This window comes from Macaca thibetana, chromosome 9, assembly GCF_024542745.1.
Source record: "Macaca thibetana thibetana isolate TM-01 chromosome 9, ASM2454274v1, whole genome shotgun sequence".
NCBI classification, from domain to species: domain Eukaryota; kingdom Metazoa; phylum Chordata; class Mammalia; order Primates; family Cercopithecidae; genus Macaca; species Macaca thibetana.
Window position 1 is genome coordinate 107,069,433 of NC_065586.1, and position 20,971 is coordinate 107,090,403.

The 20,971-nt window shown below is 37.2% G+C and overlaps 2 protein-coding genes across 15 annotated transcripts in view; one reads left to right on the forward strand and one right to left on the reverse strand.

Moving 5' to 3' along the window:
- The window catches only part of BBIP1 (BBSome interacting protein 1), a 1,212,900-nt gene that overhangs the window by 20,448 nt on the left and 1,171,481 nt on the right, over window positions 1-20,971 (reverse strand). For 6 of the 14 annotated variants that reach the window (XM_050804435.1, XM_050804436.1, XM_050804434.1 and 3 more), the window contains exon 2: window positions 558-604. Coding sequence is in view for 1 of the 14 variants with exons in the window: in XM_050804427.1 (XP_050660384.1) it covers window positions 558-594 (37 nt within the window). In the remaining 13 variants the exon portion in view is untranslated. Of the gene's footprint in view, window positions 1-273; window positions 388-557; window positions 605-20,971 lie in introns of those variants that run through there. The other 8 variants (XM_050804438.1, XM_050804439.1, XM_050804437.1 and 5 more) reach the window with 4 other exon arrangements.
- SHOC2 (SHOC2 leucine rich repeat scaffold protein) overlaps window positions 970-20,971 on the forward strand; it is a 91,700-nt gene continuing 71,698 nt past the window's right edge. The window contains exon 1 of the mRNA XM_050804408.1: window positions 970-1,097. The gene's annotated coding sequence lies outside the window, so the exon portion shown is untranslated. The remainder of the gene's footprint in view (window positions 1,098-20,971) is intronic.

Here is a 20,971-nt window from a genome sequence, read left to right on the forward strand (position 1 = left end):
GTTAGGAGCTCCGCCCGAGGTCCGCGCCCATTCCCCGCTGGGGCCCTCCCAGCCAGCCTGGCTCTGGCTGGGCTAGGGCGGCCTGTAGCGCTGCCTCACCCCACAGGGAGCCTCAGGGGGGCGGAGGGAGGGCGGGCCGCCGCTAGGCCAGCCCGGAAAGAAAAGCAGCTTCTAACGGAAGGGGCCCTGAACCCCGCTCTCCATTTCAGCGCTCCGTCCCACAGGGACCGTCCGGCTCGGGTCCGGCCCACTTGTTGGGGCCCAGGGACTCACCTCACTTTGCAACTGAGGTCAAGAATGGGCATTCCCTAGGGCACGGGCGGCGAAGCTATTTACCCCCTTACCCCCTTCCGCCATGACCCTATTCGGAAGTGCCAAATGCAACTTCCGGGCAGGAGAGGGATTTTCGGAGCCCTAAACTATAGTCCATCTACGTATGTGACCAGATGTCTCAGTAAAATAAGGGCCGGGAAACTGGACGTGTAGTCCAGAGTATGAATTAACTTGTCTAACATGGGATGTCTGGTCACCCACGGTACCTCTTTGGGCTTACTTACAGATGCATCCCTTCCCAGACTGCTCAGCTGTTGCCCCGGGTAACGGTGAGACTGGCGAAGGAAAAAAATCTACGTCACCCTGGAAACAGGAAGCCAGGAAACTCCTGTTGCCATTATCAGTTATGGCCGCCTTAGCTTCAACAGTAACTTCCGATCGGAGAGTTGTCACTCTACCCTGCAGGAGGCTTACTCTGTAGCCCGGCTAGCCAGCGGCGCCCAGTGGGCGGGAGACGGCGTAGAGGAACTGAGGAAAGGAAAAGGGCGGAGAGAGAGAAGCAGGCGCCACTGCCCTTCTCTGATTGGGCAGCTTCCCTTGCCCCGGCTCCGCCCATTTTTCTTGCCTAGCGAGTGACGGGCCCACGCCGGAGGGGTGGGGCGGGGAGGCTGGAGCGAGAGTAGTGGAGGGGCGGGTGGGGCGGGGCGAGTGGGGGAGGGGCGGGCGGGGGGCGGCGGTTGGGCAGCGTCGCTTCTTACGAGGAGGAGGAGGAAGAGGAGGAAGCAGGGCGAGCGAGGAGGATGGCGGAGTCGGGGCTCCTGACGGTAACCCGGGGCCGATGAGGCGGAGGGTGTCTGTTGGTCGGTTTTTCCTGCCTGCCTTCCTGTCCGTCGGGCTGTCGGGCTGGCTGTCGGTAGGGGGAGGCCCCGCGCGCCCTGACAGGCGCGAGCCGGCAACGCCGGGGCGAGGCCCGAGGGGCCGGGGCCCTGGGAGGCGCCGCCGCCGCCGCTTTCCTGGGTGCTGTCTCCGGGAGTGCGGGGCCCTCGGAGCCTGCTCGCGTGGGAGCCCTTAGCTCGGCGCGGAGAGGAAGGCGGTCGGGTCTGACAGCGGCCAGGGCCGGGCCTGCGGCGGCGGCGGGCGGCCAGGACAGCGCCTGGGCGAGGGCGAGCCGGCGCGAGGGCGCGGGCCGGGGGCGCCCGGCGGACAGTCTCGCTCTTCTCGGTTCCCGGGGGCCCCGGGCCCAGTCCGCAGGGCGCCCAAGTCGTGTAAATCGTTGGCGAGGGCCCGGGCGCAGCGGCGGTCATACAGGGTGGGGTCTCTTCGCGCCCCCTCCCTAGAGCCCACCTTGCTTTCCCGTTCTCCTCTCCCTGAAAACCCTTTGAGTGAAGAGTGCTGGATCGGCTCTGGGTGTGTTGCCTGGCGAAGCGAGTTGTAGCCCTTCGAGACCGCCTCGTAGAACATGCCGGATGGCAACCTCTCCCCGTGATAGCACAGCTTTTAGGGAGAGAGGAAAAGTAGTCTCACTCTCCCCCGACTCCCCCAGGCTTATAACACAAGAGGCTTCGGGGCAAGACGATTTTTTCCCCCAGCCCCTCAATATCCATTGTTTTTGTACCATCCCCCTCCCCCCATGCCTAGGTGGAAGAGTAATGACTCCAAAGCATTAATTTGCCTTTCTTTCTCTTTATTTCTTTTCTTTCTTTTTCCTCTTTCTTTGTTTTTCTCTTCTTCCCTCCTTTCTTTCAGCAGGCAGTTTGTGTTATTGTGGAATTATGGATTTACAAACAGGTGGGATAAATACCGATTCGGGAGCTAGAAAGAAGATGCTTTGTGTGTGTGTTTAAGCCCTTATAGTTGGCTGTTTAATTTTCTTGTCTGTTGCTTTGTATCGTAATGGGGGTGATGAGAATAAAAGAGGAAGCACTGTTTTGCAACCTACCCAAAGAAATATTTTCGAAGTCTCTGGGGATGCTGAAGCAAAATTAGGTTGCAAATGTGGACTGTATAGTATTTGCCTCCAGCGTGATAACTACCAGCAGTGTCTAGGCTTACACCTGTGTCATTTCGTATACTTTTCGTCGATACCGAGTGCGTCTAGTTTCTAGTCAAGAGGGACTACTATATCAAAAGCTTTTTGTTATGTTTTTCAGAATCCTAAGGTACACTTGTGTAACCAAGTGTTTTTTGTAACTAAATGCAGCAAAAACTGAAAACTAGTTTTAATTTTAAAGACCTCAGTTTATTAGTGTACTTACTAATCTTTACTCTCATCCTCCATGCCATGGGCTGTAGAACTGTTACTGTGTACTTGAAGAGACTTAGCTATGTCATCCAATTTGTAACATTCAGTAAGGTTATATTTATAATTTGAATTTATCAAGTGTTGATGTTTTGCTATGTGACAGTGAAAAGAATTTTAGGAATAAAGCATGCAAATGACCATTCTCATATGAAACTTAAATTGAGTATGATAAACCTTTTATCTATTTGGACATAAAGTATACTGTAAACTTTTTATGTAATTATAAATACCCATTTGAAAAATAGACAAAAATAAAGACAAAACTAAATAAAAGCTTTGTCTAAGATTTGTAACTTTCAAATGGCTGAAATTTAATATAAAGCCAACATATAAAACAATATTGAAATCCCAGTTTCAAATTATGGACAAGTCTTTAAGGGTACGGCATTTTCCCAAGGTGCTTGTTCAGTTTTATTTTTAGTTTTTAATTTTTATGGGTACATAGTAGGTGTTTATGGGTTATATGAGATATTTTGATACAGGCATACAATGCATAATCACATTAGAGTAAATGAGGTATCCCATCATCTCAAGCATCTACCCTTTGTGATGCAAATATCCAATTATACTCTTAGTTATTTTAAAATGTACAATTAAATATATTGAGCATGGTCACCCTGTTGTGCTATCAAATACTAGATCGTATTCTTTGTGTTTTTTATATCCGTTAACCATCCCCACATTCCCCCTTCAGTTTTTGAAGAAACAGCTACATTAAAAGTTGACATTTCTGATTACTCATTATTAATATAATTTTTAAGTTTAAAAATTTTCTCATAAATTATTATGGATTAAAGAGTGATATTAAAATATACATTAGTAGTTTGCAGCTAGATCTTTTTTTTAGTTTTTAAACTACCGTATTCAGAAAGTTCATCAGAAAGATCAGAAAAACATCATCAGAGGTGTTTTTCTGGTAGTTGTAGCAAGTAAAGGTCATGCATCAACTTGTGAACTACAAGCCAGTTGGAAATTTGAAACATTTCATGTTTAAATAGAAACATGAAAATTACAAATTCCTATGTCATACTGGCTGGAATTAGGCTTTTAAAATGATAGTATTTTTTTCTGTGACTTGGGTCAGGGAAGAATGACTTTTCTCTCTCCACATCAGAGAGACATAAACTGGAATTGTATGTGGAATATTTCCAAAGATCGTTTCCGAATAGTGGTTGGTATAGTTATTGCTTTGACTTACCTGTATGAATTATGGAGGATGAGTGAATAAAGCTGAAATTCTTTATTATACAGGTGGATAAATTATAGTCATATTTGCCTTAAAAATACTCATTTTCAATATTTGTTGTATAATTTAATATTTCTGGAAGACTGTTCTTTAAACTGTTCAGATATTTTGATTTTTTTGTAAAAATATTTAAATACAAAAATCTGTGTTTTGACTAAAAGATATAAACTCTATATGTAGATATAAGGATGCATATTTTTGGAGGCTGAAGATTAAGTGAAATATATCTTTAGAATTTGGTTTACTGTATCATTCATGTATCTTTCATGTTTGGAAAAGCATAAGATTTATGCTTATAACAAAATAAGATTTAAAAAAACCCCAAACGATAACAACAAAACAAGTTAACTCACAAATCCTTCAGTGAGTTCTGAGATTTGTAGCTTGGACTTGGGAGAATTCTGCTACTTGTTTATAAAATATCAATTGATAGAGGAAATTTAAATATAAATTGGATATTTTGACATTTCTTAAGATTAGTAGGGATTGGTATTTTGCTATAGATGAATAGATGGAAACTGTAATTTAGAAGTAGAATTATACATTAAGTACTTTTATGTGATACTTAAATGAGTACTTCAAATAGTAAGTGAGTTGGTATTTTTGCTTGTTGGTAGACCTTTATTTCATGCTTTATAGGTTATGCATTAGACATAAAAGTTGGCTGAATCTTAGACTAATTTATGGACATATATCATCATCTGCTATTCTTGTAATCCCCTATTTTAACTGCTTGGCCTTCTGAATTTTGTTTCATTTACTTGTTACACTGCATCAAATTCATGCCCTGTAGATCTTTTTTGAAATATTTTCTCTTAATAACAAATTTTTATGTTTTCTGACTGTCTAAACTGACTTTTAAAATCTGAATAATTTCTAAATTACAGATGACCTGTGGTATGCTTGAACTTCATATATTATAGAGTGTTTTTAAAAGTGTTTGTTATTGCAGGTTGAAACATACATACATAAGTCTGAGAAACTTTTATGTTCTAAAATATGTAATTGAATTATTTTAATATAAATCAGTGTTCATTCTGGTTTTGTTTGGTATTTTCCCCCGGGTCTCAACTTTTTAACACAGCATCTTTAATTCAGCAAAGCAAAGTTTATACACACAAAAGGATATTCTGATTACCAAAGTTTATACACACAAAAGGATCCTTAAACTTTTGAGATGATGGTAGCATATGTGCTTCTTGAGAAAGCATGCAGTCCCATTATCAAGACTTAAAAGAACACTAATTCATTTTCACACTGTATATCTCATTCCAACTTCTCTAAAGGTCAGAACTGCAAAAAGTAGTACATGCTCTGAAAGCTAAGGATTCATTTATAAGAGTGAACATACTGCTTGTAGCTAAAACATTACAGGAGACCTTTAAAAAGGGTATAATTGGTCTCTGTGTGAAATGAACCTGAAATATTTTTATAAATTATTTCTGCATGACTATCTTTTGTTTATAGCACTAGGAAGACTTCTAATGTTTAAATACTTTATTTGCCCTCAATTATTATTTAAAATTCCTGTAATTTTAAGTAATTTTACAGCTGACAAAGATAAATCTTCTTTTCTTTTAGTTTTTCTAATGTCTTGGAGGTAAAGTGGAAATCGCCTGTTCTGACACATAATTTCTACAACTTGGAGTTAATTTGATCAGTTAAATTTGTTTTTTTCAGTTTCCAGTTTTGTGTTGTATAACACTTCTTCCTGCTTTCAGTACTTTCTCAGTCTTGCAAATAGTCGTTAACTTTTCAATTTTGTTCTATAAATATTTCTCAGTAACTACAGTTTCACATTCACCAATGTCATGGAACTTCTGCTGAATGCCATGTGTGTCCCAGGCTCTCTGGATACAGAGATAAATATGTTTCCTTCTTTCAGTAAGTTCAGAGTTTGTTGCATGAACTGGACAAGTCAATAGTTAATTGTTAAAACAATGTGACACATGCTTTTAACAGCAGTATACACTGGCAAACTCAGATGAGTTAAGACTCAGACTGCACATATAACTGGCAATGCCTACTGGAGGACAGGACTGCAACAAACACTTGAGGAATAAGTAGGATAGAGGAGGGTAGTAAAAGCGCAAAGGTTAGATATGTTTAGGTCCATTTGGACAATTGGAGAAGAATAACAGTTTGGATTCTAATAATAATATTGGTTATACGGTAATATTAGGTTACATGGTAATATAAGCTTCGGTTACAGCTTATATTATTGTTAATAATAATATTTCTTATGTTCCTAATTTTATTTGGGCTTTGAACTGCAGGTCTGTATTAATGTTGACCATACTATTAAAGCTTTACCTTCAACACCTGTGAAAAGAAGGGAAACATTTTCACTTATTTTTCATTAATATTTTAATTAAATACAAGGAGAATATATCAGTGTAACGTGGGTAATAATTCCCAGGTTTAGAACTTGGATAATGATAATGTTTCAAAATCATACTTAAGGCTGGGCGTGGTGGCTTACACCTGTAATCCCTGCACTTTGAGAGGCTGAGGCGGGTGGATCGCTTGAGGTCAGGAGTTTGAGACCAGCCTGGCCAACATAACGAAACCCCGTCTCTACTAAAAATACAAAAAATTAGCTGGGCGTGGTGGCAGGCACCTGTAATCCCAGCTATTCCAGAGGCTGAGGCAGGAGAATCTCTTGAACCCTGGAGATGGAGGTTGCAGTGAGCCAAGAATGTGCTACTGCACTCCAGCCTAGGTGACAGAGTGAGACTCTGTCTCAAAAAAATAAAAAAAAACATACTTAAATATCTTTTGTCAGCATTTATGTTTCATGTTAAGAGTAACATTTATTAACTTTCTTAGAATTCTTAGTAAAGTTTTATTTTTGTATAATCATTTAAAATGTACTCTTTTTTGAGTATATGTTAAAAAATACCTTCCATACTTACTTGACAGTGCCTCTCTTTAGGTAAGTCAGACTGTATGGTCAACAGTTATATCCTAGAAGCAGACTTTGTAATTGTCTTGTATGATTTAAAAGTTTTCTGAACTTGAGAATTCAGTAATTTTTCATGCAGTATTTTTTGGGTTTTTTTGTTTTTGAGACAGGGTCTCTTTTTCATGCAGTATTTTCTTGTTGTTTTTGTGGGTTTTTTTTTGTTTTGTTTTCAAGACAGGGTCTCGCTCTGTCATCCAGACTAGAGTGCGGTGGCACAATCATGGGGCTCATTGCAGCCCTGACCTCCTTGGCCTCAAGTGATCCTCCCACTTTAACCTCTCGTGTAACGAGGACTACAGGTGTGTGCCACCATGCCTGGATAATTTTTCTATTTTTTGTAGAGACTAGGTTTTGCCGTGTTGCCCAGGCTGGTCTCAAACTCCTGAGTTCAAACAGTCCACCTGCCTTGCCCTCCCAAAGTGCTGGAATTACAAATGTGAGCCACCACGCCTGACCTTTCATGCAATATAATTTAATACTTCTTCCAGGGCATAGTGAGGCCTAATTTTGATGTCCCAAACTCCATTCCCTGCAAAGTGCCATAGTTTTCTATGTTGAAACACTCATTTGCATTTCTTGATCCTTGTAATTATTTTTATTATAGAAATTTGAGAAATTTCTTTTTAAAATACTCATATTTTAGCAATTGCCTTAAACATGTTGTTACACCTCATTTATCTTGAGATTACTTACTAGGAAACTAAAACTATCTGGTGTCATCTGCTTGGTTACTACCTCATGAACTCTTCATGTGGCTAAACTCTAATCACCCTTCAGGCTTCAATTTTGTATCCCATCCTTTGGGAGACCTTCCTTTGATCCCTAGTTAGGTTCTTCTGTTTTAAGGTGTCCTAGTGCTTGTACTTCCTTTTTTGTAACACTATTTTTGTAATGATATGTTTGATGTCTGTCTTTACTGCTAGACTGTAAGCCTCAAGATGAGCATTGAGTATGTCTGTCTGTCTTACTGTTCCACCAGTATACAATGTCTAGACTTTGTAGGCTCCAAGTGGAAAAATTTGTTTTAGATGAATAGTCTACAGCTCCAAAACAAACTGAACAGGCCCAAAGGAAGGACAAAGAGATGTCATAATGTTCTTGTTTTTAAACACACATTTTCTGTTCTTAGAGTCCGTCAAACCTTAATTCAGGCATTTTTATTCTCACATAGTGTACAATTTTTAAAAGTTTGGTAACCAAATGTAAAAAGGACTGAAATTACTCCTAGAGGCATAACAGAATTGAAAATAAGAGCAGAAGAAAAACACTCAAAAAGCAGATGCAAGACATTTTGTAAAAACAGCAGTTTATAGCAACTTAATGTTATGACAAATAGAATATTTCAAGACACAATTTGTTTTATACATAAAATAGTATAAAAATAATAATCTAGGATCATGAAGAAGAGATTATTAGGTATTAGTAAATTTTGTTAATGATAACATAAGATCATGTATTTTGGAAAAATTCCATTCAAAATGATACAATTTAAAACTTACTGTGTTAAGCTTTTCTTACTGGAAAGGCTTGCTTAATGAGGTAAAACATACTAGGTAACAGTATTTATTGAACAAAATTAAGTTGAAACAAATTATCTGAAAGTACTGAATCAGTGCAGTATAATATACCACCTTATAATTTGTAGAGGTAGATGTTATACTTATTATGTGTTTATTTATTTACTTTGCTATGAAATATGTAAAATTGAGTAGCAACATGTTTTTCTTGATCCACTTCTAATGAAAACATAACCTGTTGCATTGATAAGACAAAATAGCTAAGTATTTCTTCCACTTTTATTCTGTTAAAGAAAATAAGCTTAATTCCTTGGCATTTCCTGGTTACCCGGACTGGGAAAATTAGGTTGAAAGTCATAGTTCTTTGCTAAAAGTATGTGGTGTCTGACAGATTGGGTGACCTGAAATAGATTATATTTAATTCAGTTTGGGTTTGTATATATCTGGGAGATATATATATATGGTGAATTCAAAATTTATATTCATATATATATATATATATATATGGTGAATTCAGAATTTCACCAGAGCTTTATATCTGGTTCAAATAAATTATGTTTTATTTAAATATTGCGACTCTTGAAGTCTGTGACTATAAGGGTAGGTGGGAGAGCTAGTTATTTTGCTCCTAAAAGAAATACTGGTTTATCTACCTTGTGCTAATTGCAACTCTAAACTCATAGAAATGGGATGCTTATATACTAGGCGGCTTAAAATAGTAAGGTTTTATGATTTAATCTTGAAGACATTTATTTCTGTACTTGGGAAGTAGTGATTTGAAATTCTTAATACTAGAAAATGGCCTAGTTTCAGAACACCCACTAAGCAACTGTGGGAACTCAGTATGCTAAATGGCTGGTAGTGTTGCAGTATTTTTTAAAATTTCCCCACCTCCTGTTATGTAATAGCTTATAGTAGTACAACAGAATATGAGTATTTGGGACAAGAACAAAGCATATTGAAACCTCAAAATGATGTGAGATTGTGTCAGGCTTTGTGTTGGGCACTAAGCACCTTAAGATAGTCAGATATAATGATGGTTAGTGAATGTTTGAATAAATCAGGTGGTAATGTTTTAGGTTGCAAATAAGGTTTATGAAAATAATTATTTGGAGGCTTGAGAAAAATGACTTTTAAAATGGAGTCACTATTTTTAAAACACAACACTCTTTTATTAGGAAAAGTTTGATAACTCTGATATAAATATTCCGATGATGCTTGTGTACAATACTTAAAGCTTTTAGTGAAAATAATTTTTTTAAAAATATTTCCCCTGGCTGAGTGTGGTGGCTCACACCTGTAGTCCCAGCACTTTGGGAGGCTGAGGTGGGTGGGGCACCTGAGGTCGGGAGTTAGAGAACAGCTTGGGCAACATGGTAAAACTTCGTCTTTACTAAAAATACAAAAATTAGCTGGGCGCAGTGATGCATGCATGTAATCCCAGCTACTTGGGAGGCTGAGGCAGGAGAATCGCTTGAACCCGAGAGGCAGAGGTTGCAGTGAGCTGAGATCGCACTACTGCACTCCAGCCTGGGCAACAAACAAAAAAAATGTTTTCCCCAGACTGTTGTGCAACCCAGTCATTGTAGCATTGTTTCAGCCTATGAGAACCAGATACTGAAATTGATTAGAAACTATTAAAAAAAAGTTCAGTAGTTTTTATTTACTTTTTTATTCAGGAAAATATGTTTATAAAGGAATTTGATGAAACATACTTTTACCAGCTTATTTTGTTAATTTATAAAGGGACCAAGTTGAGCCTGCACTAGTTGTAAAAGATAGATTAATATTAAATGTTTCAGATAAAAGATTTTGTGATATGAAAAAGGATGGACTTAAATTTGTTTTAAACGTCAGCTGTATGGCAGGTGCAGTAGCTCATATCTGTAATCCCAGGAGTTTGGGAGGCTGAGGCAGATGGATCACTTGAGCTCACGAGTTTGAGATCAGCCTGGGCAACATGGTGAAACCCCGTCTCTACCAAAAATACAAAAATTAACAGGGTGTGGTGGCATGCCTCTGTAGTCCCAGCTACTTGGGAGACTGAGGTGGGAGGATGGCTTGAGCCTAGGAGATGGAGGTTGCAGTGCGCTAGATCTTGCCACTGTACTCCAGCCTGGGCAACAGATCCAGACCCTGTCTCAAAAAAAGTCAGCTGTGTAACTCTTGTAGCGTTAGCTCTGTGAATAATACCTTAATGCATAGGAAAAAACTTGCCAGGCCTTTTCTCAGTTGGAACTCAATTGTACCTGATACTTGCATGTATATATGCATATATATAAAAATTCCATAATATAGCAACAATGATCCTGTGCCAAGATCTTGAAGATTTTTATTTTATCAAAGAAAGCTGAAATTGTTTAATATAATTGAAGTTTTCTTTTATTTTGTCATATTCAAATTCTTTGCAAATTGATAATCTGTAAATAGTAGATTCATGTGGTAAAAATAAAAATTGTTCATTAGCACATCTTATGGCCATTATCCAGTTTTTATAACTAATTATGCAAATTGATAATATTTGAGTTGCTTCCAAGAGCAACTAAGAATCACTAATATCAACATTTTTTTCTTCCTGGCATGATTTAAATAGTATATCACTTGCTACTTGCAAATTACTGTATGATTTACATGTTTGTGGTATGGAAATTTTTTCATATCAAAGCTTCTTTAGCCTATGTGGGAATCTTATTTTGAGATTTTCTTAATCTGCTTGAACTGCTATAATAAAATACCATAGACTGTGTGGCTTAAATGACAGTATATATTCTCACAGTTCTGAAGGCTAGAAAGTCCAAGATTGAGGTGCCAGCCGTTTCTGTTCAGAGCAAATGAAGAGTCTCTTACAGATGGTGGTCTTCCTGCTGTATCCTCAGTTGGCAGAAAGTGAGAGAGCAAGTTCTCTGGTCTCCTCTTACAAGGGCATTAATCCCATTATGAAAACCCCACCCTTGTGACCTCATCTAAACCTAACTACCTCCCAAAGGTCCCATCTTCAAATACTATCACATTGGAGGTTATAGCTTCAGCATAAGAATTTGGGAAGGACACAATTCAGGACATAGCAGGATTATATTCACAAGATAGTAGATAATACATACCAGTTGGGAATTGTAGGGTTGTGTTTAATGTGTTAAATTACAAAAATAAAGTATCCCTTTATGTATATTTAAAAATACAAGCAAGAGCTGCCTTTCAGTATCTTGAGTAACTTCTGATGGGAGAAATTCCTTATTACCCTTAAATTGAGTATGGCTGCTTATTATATTTCTTTTGATCTTATATGAGGAAGATTTTTGCTTTGTGATATTTTTAAAAATGTAATACAGAGATAAATGAGATTATATTTTTAAAACCCAAACTATATAAGTTCTATTTAATAAACCAAATTGTTAGGACAGTATATAAATAGTTGAACGTAGAGGTCTTTCTCTAAGTCTCAAAAATGGACTATGTAAGTGTAAGAAAGGCTAGCTGTTTTATAATCATGGCAACTTACTAAATACTGACTGATACTCGAATATAAGATACCTTGAGACCACACATTCCTAGTCTTGTTATTAATAGTGCATTTATTTTTGTTCATTTTTTTTCTGACAGTTTCTGATAGTTAATAGAGTGAGTAATGGAAAGGATTTATAATGAGATAGACCTAGTGAAGAAATGTATGGCTTTATATGTACAAAAAGGTAGTAGTTAAATTTAATTAACATTTTTTAGCTTAAAAGATCTGAAAATCTTTTTTTCTTTGAAAATACTATGTTGAATATTGTAGTCATCTTAGTGTATGTAGCAGTTAAATTTTCTTTTTTGCTTTACACTGGTAATTAAATAACTAGACTTTTTTTTTTAATTGCCAGTTTGCATGGGAAATGAGAAGTAAAGTATATCTTGGGAATACTTAAGTTGTGTATGACATGTTTGGAGTTCCTTGGCAAGAAAGGCAATTTAAGCAAATATTCACAAGTAAATCTTTGTTTTTTTTGGGTAGTGTTTGGCATTTAAAACTTTTCAGATAATGTTTGGTCTTTTACCATTTGACGTTTACCATTATATCTTAGTACTTTTGAGACTTTTAAATCCCCTCTTCCCTACCCTGCCTTTTAACTGTTAGACTTTGGTGGAGAATTTTGCAATTTATGCATATGGTGAGTTGAAGTGTTGTACAAGAGAGCTGTAATCCCAATTATGGTTTATATTGTGGATTGGGTAAACAGGAATTTTCAGTTCTTTGCTCTAACTCTTGTTTTCCTAGAATATAAATTACACGTGAAGTCTTTTGCTTTCCCATAAGAAGTAATGCAGATTTCCTAAACAACTCCCATTTGCTACTATGTAAAATAAATCGGTCCCATGTCTCTCCATGTCTTTCCAAAGTATTTTATTTTGCTTCCTTACCAAGGAGAGAAAAAGTTGAATGAATGAATTTGAAGATATTATGAGTTGTGGACTCTTGACATAGTTCTAGTTAAATGGACAAGTGTAGAACATTTTCTTTTCGTGGACAGCATTTAGCCATTGTCCTACCTCAGGTTTACTTGTGCTGCTTAAAGATGTGCTTTTCCATTTCTCTGTAAACAGTAACATTCTTTTGAACATGTTAATTTTGGGTGTTTTCTCATTCTTTGGACCAATCTTTTGGTCTTCTAATTTTGAAAGTTCCCTTTTAAACTCTTAAACTGCAAAAAGATATAGCTTTACATGATTTAAGTGGGAGAGCTCTTTCTTTATATTTAAAAGAATAAGAAGCCTTTACATCATAATAAATAATGGGAAATACAATTGAAATCTTGTCATTTTTAGGTATTCATGTTAAAATTTGAGTGACCTGGAGTTAATTTTAAGTAGGATATAGGGGAACTCCATGCATGAGGTGAAACCTTGTTTATTGTTCATTTATCATGTTATTCAACCAGTATTTATTGGGCATTTATTTTGTGCTCGATGGGTTCATAATGTAGAGTACTTTATAGAGTAAAAATTGCTGTCTAGAATGGCAGATAAAGCCAAATTAGCAAGTATTTATTGTTCTTTCAATAAATATAAGTGTTTTATGTGCTAAGTATTGTCGTAAGTACTAGAGTACAACTGTGAAAAAGGCAGAAGGGTTCCTATTTTCCCATTACCTTTAAATGAGAGAGTCGGACAACTAACCTGCCAAGTCTAATAATAGCATGGTAAGTGTTCTGTTAGGGGAAGTTTTAAGTGGGAACACAGAGGAGGTGATATGCAGAAAGGCTTTTGAATAATTAGGAAAAGGCTTCCCAGACCTCTAAGCTGAGGTCTGAAGAGTAAGTAGGAGTTAGCTCAGTGAAGAATTGTAAATCTGTGTTTCTGGCAGAAGAATATAGCTTGTGCAAAGTCCTGGAGACAGGAGATAGAAGGCTCTGCCATGGGATGTGAAAGAAGTTCATGTGACCATAGTGCAAGATGGGAAATATTAAGAGTTGTGGCAGGCCGGGCACGGTGGCTCAAGCCTGTAATCCCAGTACTTTGGGAGGCCGAGGCGGTGGGAGGCCGAGGCGGGTGGATCACGAAGTCAGGAGATCGAGACCATCCTGGCTAACATGGTGAAACCCCGTCTCTACTAAAAATACAAAAAACTAGCCGGGCGTGGTGGCGGGCGCCTGTAGTCCCAGCTACTCGGAGGCTGAGGCAGGAGAATGGCGTAAACCCGGGAGGCGGAGCTTGCAGTGAGCCGAGATCGCGCCACTGCACTCCAGCCTGGGTGACACAGCGAGACTCCGTCTCAAAAAAAAAAAAAAAAAAAAAAAGAGTTGTGGCAAAAGTACGCAAGGACCAGATCTTCAAGACATGTGAATTATTATTAAGAAATTTGGGTTTAATCCTGAGGGCTGCCCTCAGTTCTTTTAATTGGACATTAACCTGATTAGATTTCAGTGTTTGAAAGATCACTAATTACAACATAGTGATTAGGTTAAGAATAGGATGGGAAAGTGAATATGGTGAGACCAGTTAGAAGGCTATTAGAAGACAGAATTTGGTATACCTTGTAGCAGGGTAATAGCAGTGAGAATGAAGAGAAGCCAATGGCATTGAGAAATCTGGGGAGAAAAGTTGATAGGATTTGGTGATTGTCAGAATGTAAACATCGAAGGGGAGAGAGAAGTCAGGATGACACCACCTGAATTCCTGGCCCCCTTTCACCTTTTTTGGTTGATTCCTGCTTAGATGTTACATAATCTCTAAGGCTAACCTCCAAGGCTAACCTCCAAGGCTAACCTCCAATTCCCCTAACCTCCAAGGCTAATTCAAGTGCCTTCCCTTTGTGTTTCAGCAGCACTTACTCGACTTTTTTCTTGCTTTACTCACTTGTGTATAAGCTTTCAGGCAAGGATTGTGCTTTATTGTTATTGCATGGTTTGCACCTTGCAAAGTGCAAGGTGTACTAAGTGCATTACACTTAGTATAAATGTTGACCAAATGAAAATATACTTTTTATATTTTATCTTTATAAAAATTTAAATATAATTGGAGAAAATTGGTTTTCTGAACTGCTAATGTTCAAAAACTTGTTTTACAACTTTAGAGTGAGTCATATCATTCCATGTACTTCTGAATGCTACTTGTAAAAACAATTTATATTGTAATTCTGGCTGGAAGTAGTAAATCTATTAAGTTCTTTATGGGTAATCATAGACTAAATGATCTCTGATTATTATATAGGTCTCTTATGCAGTCAGGTTTTCCTTGTAGGTCAAGTTTTAATTGGCTTTATCCTTTATCAGTTTAAAAATTAACGTAATGATTAGTGTTACATATATTTTATTTCAAAATGAGAGTATTTTTTTTTTCTAATTATGAAAGGAGTGATTGCTCATTGTATATATTTAAAAGGTATACATACAGAGATAAAAAGTGAAAATCACCTGTAATTGAAGGATAGCATTGCTAACACTTTATGGATGTTCTTCTAGACTTTCAAAATTTTATATATATTTATGATTATATATGATTAAGTTAAAAGAAAATTAACAGTAAATACTTACGTTTGTGCAAGATAAGGTATTAATATCATTTATACAAAGAATCTTAATAGCCAGTATGTAGCCAAATAAACCAATATAACTGGGATATTAAACTTCAATTATTACAGGAGACCAGGTGGGTAACATAAATGAGTGAACCCAGTAGGGGAAATATATGAGGTGGTTGAATTGGAGAACACTTGGAGAGGGCAGCTCCTTTTCAATACCAGTTGATTTTCGACATTAAGAAATACAGAGCTGGGCGCAGTGGCAAGCACCTGTAGTCCCACTACTGTGGAGGCTGTGGTGGGAGGATCTCTTGAGCACAGGAGTTCAAGGCTGCAGTGCACACTGATCACACCTGTGAACAGCCACTGCACTCTAGCCTAGACAATGTGGTAAGACCCTGTCTCTAAAAAAACAAACAAACAAAAGAAATGTGGATCCAGTCCAGTGATGCCCGTATCTTTTGTTTTTTTTTTTTAATGAAAAGTTTGGATTTTTATGTGAGGCTCCCAAAGATTAAATTCTGGCAAATTAAAAAAGCCACAGTGTGTGTTAGGCACGATGTAGTTTTTAGCTGTGTTTTGTATGAATACCACAAACGGTGGAGGAATGGAAATATTTGTACACTTTTACTAATAATTACGTAGATGTAAATAATATATCATTTTTCATACATCAGATTGATAAAAATGATTACTAATTTACAAGACTGGAAGAGTATAAGTTGATGCAGGCTCTTTGGAAGAAGTCAGTTTGAAACTACATATAAAAATTTAAAATGCATATTAATTTGCACCTGACAGTTCTACTTTCAGGAATCTGCCTTACAGGAATATTAGTCCCTGTAGGGGAAGATTTATGTTCAGTGAAGCATTATATATCTTGGTGAAAACAAGATTAAAAAATGGAAAATAGAAACAACCTAATTATCAGTTGATAATAGGAATGATTAAATTATGATATAACCATATCACAAATCATTGTCAATGGAAAGATGAAATATGTCTGTATTCCCATGTGGAAAGAGTCTAGAATTTACTATTTCTTATTTATATACAAAAATTATAATTTATACACATAAAGTTATACTATACTGTCATTTTTAATATCCATACAATATTGCATAGTACCATAATTTAGTCTATTGATGTACATTAGGTTATTTCCAACATTTTGCTGTTTATATGCACATTGCAGTGAACACTCCCTTTACATATGTCCTTGCAGTGTTGTCTCCTAAGATATGTTCCTTTTAAATTTCATATGGTGACAACATGAAATACCTGAACTCTGTGATATCTTGGGGATATACATTTACCTCTGAGAATTTGCTATTTGTATGACCCTTGAATTGAGTGAATGTAGCTTGGGCATGGTAGACAGAGAACTAACCAGAAAAGTGGCACTGTGTTTAGTCATCCTAGATTCTTTAAGAGTTTTAAAGGTAACTTAAGTAGTAGTTTTTGTCTAGTCCATACATGCATGTGGTGTAAAATTCGAAAAGTGTAGAAAGGTTAAGTAAATCTTTCTCCCACTCTGAAACCTCTTCTACCTAGTTTCTGTTCCTGGGAAACTACTATGAGTGTATTCATCCTTCTGCACATATTTTATACATATATGTGTATTTTATGCACGTATATGTATATTTTATGCACATATATGTATATATTTTAAGTTTTTTGTAAATGATAGCATACTATGCTGTTCTACAGTTCACTTTTTCTCACTTAACTGTAATAATATCTAACACTTACCTATGCTTTGTTCTAGGCTCTGTTCTGAAGTGTTTTTGTATTGATTACTAATCTTCATCACAAACGTGAGAAGTAGGTAAATATTATTCCCTTATCACAGAGGAACAAACTGAGGCACAGAAACTTTAAATGACATGCTAGTAAGTTGTCAGCTGGAAGGTGAACTCCAGCATCCGGCAGTTTGGCTCTGGAGTCTTTTAGCCCATTTGCTATACAAACTCAATTGTTGCCCTATTCTTTTTATTAACTACATAGTATTCCCTTGATAAACTTTAATGTATCTAACTAGGTCCTAGTAGGTGGACATTCAGGTGTTTCCATATATTGCTGTTACAGATTATGCTAGTGTGAATATCCTTGTGCTTATAAATGCCTGTGTCATTTTGAATATGTAAATCTCTATTTCATTTTCATCCATTCAGATTTGGGGGTTAGGGGAGTCTTGTGTTCATATAGTTACATTCTATTTTGAGATCTAATCTGAGACTTTTAAAAAATGAATTTATTTAGCTAATTTGTATTTATTATAGCATTATGGTTGTAGCCTCATCTTTTATAGCTAATGGACTAAGAGATAAGGTATATTAACAATGGAAATATACTTAAAGATGTAAAGCAGTACAGTATAAAGCTATTAGCATTCCTTTATTTACTCTCACGTTTTGTTGGTTATATAAAAACATTATCAGGAATTGTAACAATTACTTTATATTCTGTAGCCATTGCCATAGTTTTAGACCAATAGTTGAGTGCATTCAAATGCTCAAAGTTTGTTCTTTCGGATAGTTTTTTAAAAATCTTTTAGATGGCTGAACTTTATCGTCGAGTATTTTCTTAAAGTTTATGAAAACAATATTCCTTAGGGTTTTGTATATTTAGTGATGTTTAACTGTTGGTTTCATGCTGGGGATAAATTCTTGAATACTCTAGATATTGCTTCACTGATTTTTTTTTTTTTTTTTTTTTTTGAGATGGGGTTTCGCTATTGTCACCCAGGCTGGAGTGCAATGGTGCGATTTTGTCTCACTGCAACCTCCATCTCCTGGGTTCAAGTGATTTTCCAGCCTCAGCCTCCTGAGTAGCTGGGATTACAGACACCTCTCACCCTGCCCAGCTAATTTTTGTGTGTGTGTTTTTTTTTAAGTTGAGACGGAGTTTCACCATGTTGGCCAGGCTGGTCTCAAACTCCTGACCTCAGGTGATCCGCCTGCCTCGGCCTCCCAAAGTGCTGGGATTACAGGTGTGAGCCACCACACCCAACCTGCTTCACTGATTTTTAAACATTGATTCCCTTCTCCTTCACATGTTAAGATAGTAATGTTTTTTGCATAGATTCTCAAAGGATTCTCTCTTTAAATCTTTGAGAAACAGTAATTTTACTATAGCAGTATTTATCTTGATTAGTCTGCATCATCTTTTCTTAGGAAAGGGCATGTCCTGTTTTTTTTTTTTTTTTTGGTCCAATCCTGACTCTGTTTTAGTGATGCCTAATGAGGTCTGTGAAAGCTTCAGATGTTTCAAGCAAGGGACTGTTGGGTTTGCTTTTCTTTTTTTTTTTTTTTTTTTTTTGAGACGGAGTCTCGCTGTGTCTCCCAGGCTGGAGTGCAGTGGCCGGATCTCGGCTCACTGCAAGCTCCGCCTCCCGGGTTCCCGCCATTCTCCCACCTCAGCCTCCCAAGTAGCTGGGACTACAGGCGCCCGCCACCACGCCCGGCTAGTTTTTTGTATTTTTAGTAGAGACGGGGTTTCACCATGTTAGCCAGGATAGTCTCGATCTCCTGACCTCGTGATCCACCCGCCTCGGCCTCCCAAAGTGCTGGGATTACAGGCTTGAGCCACCGCGCCCGGCCTTTTTTTTTTTTTTTTTTTTTTTTTTTTTTTTTTTTTTTTTTTTTTTGAGACAGAGTCTCGCTCTGTCGCCCAGGCTGGAGTGCAGTGGCACTATCTCGGCTCACTGCAAACTCCGCCTCCCGGGTTTACGCCATTCTCCTGCCTCAGCCTCCCGAGTAGCTGGGACTACAGGCGCCCGCCACCTCGCCCGGCTAATTTTTTTGTATTTTTAGTAGAGACGGGGTTTCATTGTGTTAGCCAGGATGGTCTCGATCTCCTGACCTCGTGATCCGCCCGTCTCGGCCTCCCAAAGTGCTGGGATTACAGGCTTGAGCCACCGCGCCCGGCCCTGGGTTTGCTTTTCTGACTGTCATGTAATTTACAGAACTGAACTAATAGTTTTAGGATTTGAAGATGCAAGCCATTTCCCTCGCTTGAGCTCTTCTAGCATCCCTCTTTACCTTCACTGTATTTAGTAGACTTTCTCATATAGTGTGGTTAGGGATATGTCCTAGTTTGTTGAAGATGTAGTTTGTGTTTCTGTTTCTCACTCTCCTCTCCTAGTTGTTTTCAGATATTTTTAAGAGGAAAAGAGGGGACCATACTATCTTTCTCCTGCCATTTAAAATCAGAAATCCTAACAGCTATAGGTCAGTCCAGTTTTGTCAGAATTAAGATAACTTTAAGGAATAAAATGTTTTGATGCAGTTTTCTGAAAGCCAAAAATAGTTCATTTACAGAGGTTCTTTTGGATAAATTTTTTTTAATTAAACAAAATCACAATTTAACATATGAGTTTGATTATATCAGTTTGTAGTTAGGAAGTCTTGTGCATTAGAAAGCATTAAGAATGAAACTATTAAGTCTAGAATTAAGAATTAAGCATGAGACCAGAGACTAATGCCTAAAGACTAATAACTAAAGTTAGAGTTTAGTTTTAGAGGGCTCATCAGTTCTACAGTTTGCCTTAGATGATGATGATTATTTCACCTGAATCTGAAAATTAAACTTTCATGTGCTAAGTTCTGCTACTAGAATATTTTTAAGTCCTTTGGCTTAATGAATGTTAGTTCTGGAATAATCTGATATTCTAAATGGCATCTTGTTTTTCAAGGGTAATGTCCATTTAATTTCCTCACTTAATTGGCCCTATCTGTTAAAAGAAATACATTTAAAAAATTTTGATAGCTAGTGGGCAAGCCTTCTTCTGTTCTCTGATTTGAACATATTCTTATATTCACTTGCCTGAGTTTCATTTTACCTGTGGCACCTGAGAGAAGCTAAGTATTTTTTCCACCCTGTTTCTTTTATGTGACTGACTATATATTTCTTAGTCTCAAGTATAAAAACACATCCAATAGCTTCACAGAAAATTTTAATGCTTGGTAGATTATTGGAGCTTTCAGTTTTTAGCCTTTGTTACTTCAGTTATTGATCATTTCAGTATTTTTAAAATCTCAATTACATTTTTAATAATTTATAATAATAAAATTCAGTGTTTTAATTTGATGATAGTGCGTGTGTTTAGTACTAAATAAGTGTACTTTGAGCAGTTGAAACACTATGAGATATAGATAGATATTTCTCAAAAAGGGTTTTGTGACCCAAATAAATTTGGGGTATTTTCTATGTAATACAATAATGTACTTTGCGAAGAATGTATAGAACACTAATAATTTCTACTTAAAGAGTGTAATTACATTGGAAGCACATCTTATCCCAAACCTATTTGATAATGGAACTGAATGTTGTAGAAATACATTTTGAGAAATGCCAAGAATATATTATAGAATATTTTCAGATCAGTGTATTGTTATGGTATTTCAAAACATGTATTTGCATGTCAGTTGCTTTTTAATAGGGATAAATAATAATTGCTGTCCCAGGATGTAAATATAGTAAGAACATTTAACTGTGGTAGTATGTTTTCTATAAATCTGAGAGTTTTTTGACATGGAAATTTTGTTACAGTTGATTTTCCAGACTAAAAGTAATTCTTGAGTGCCTCCTATGTATTAAACATCAAAAATTGATCTCCTTTGGAACTACTTTCTGTTAAGTCCTAGTAGGAGGAATTTTAGAAATCTTG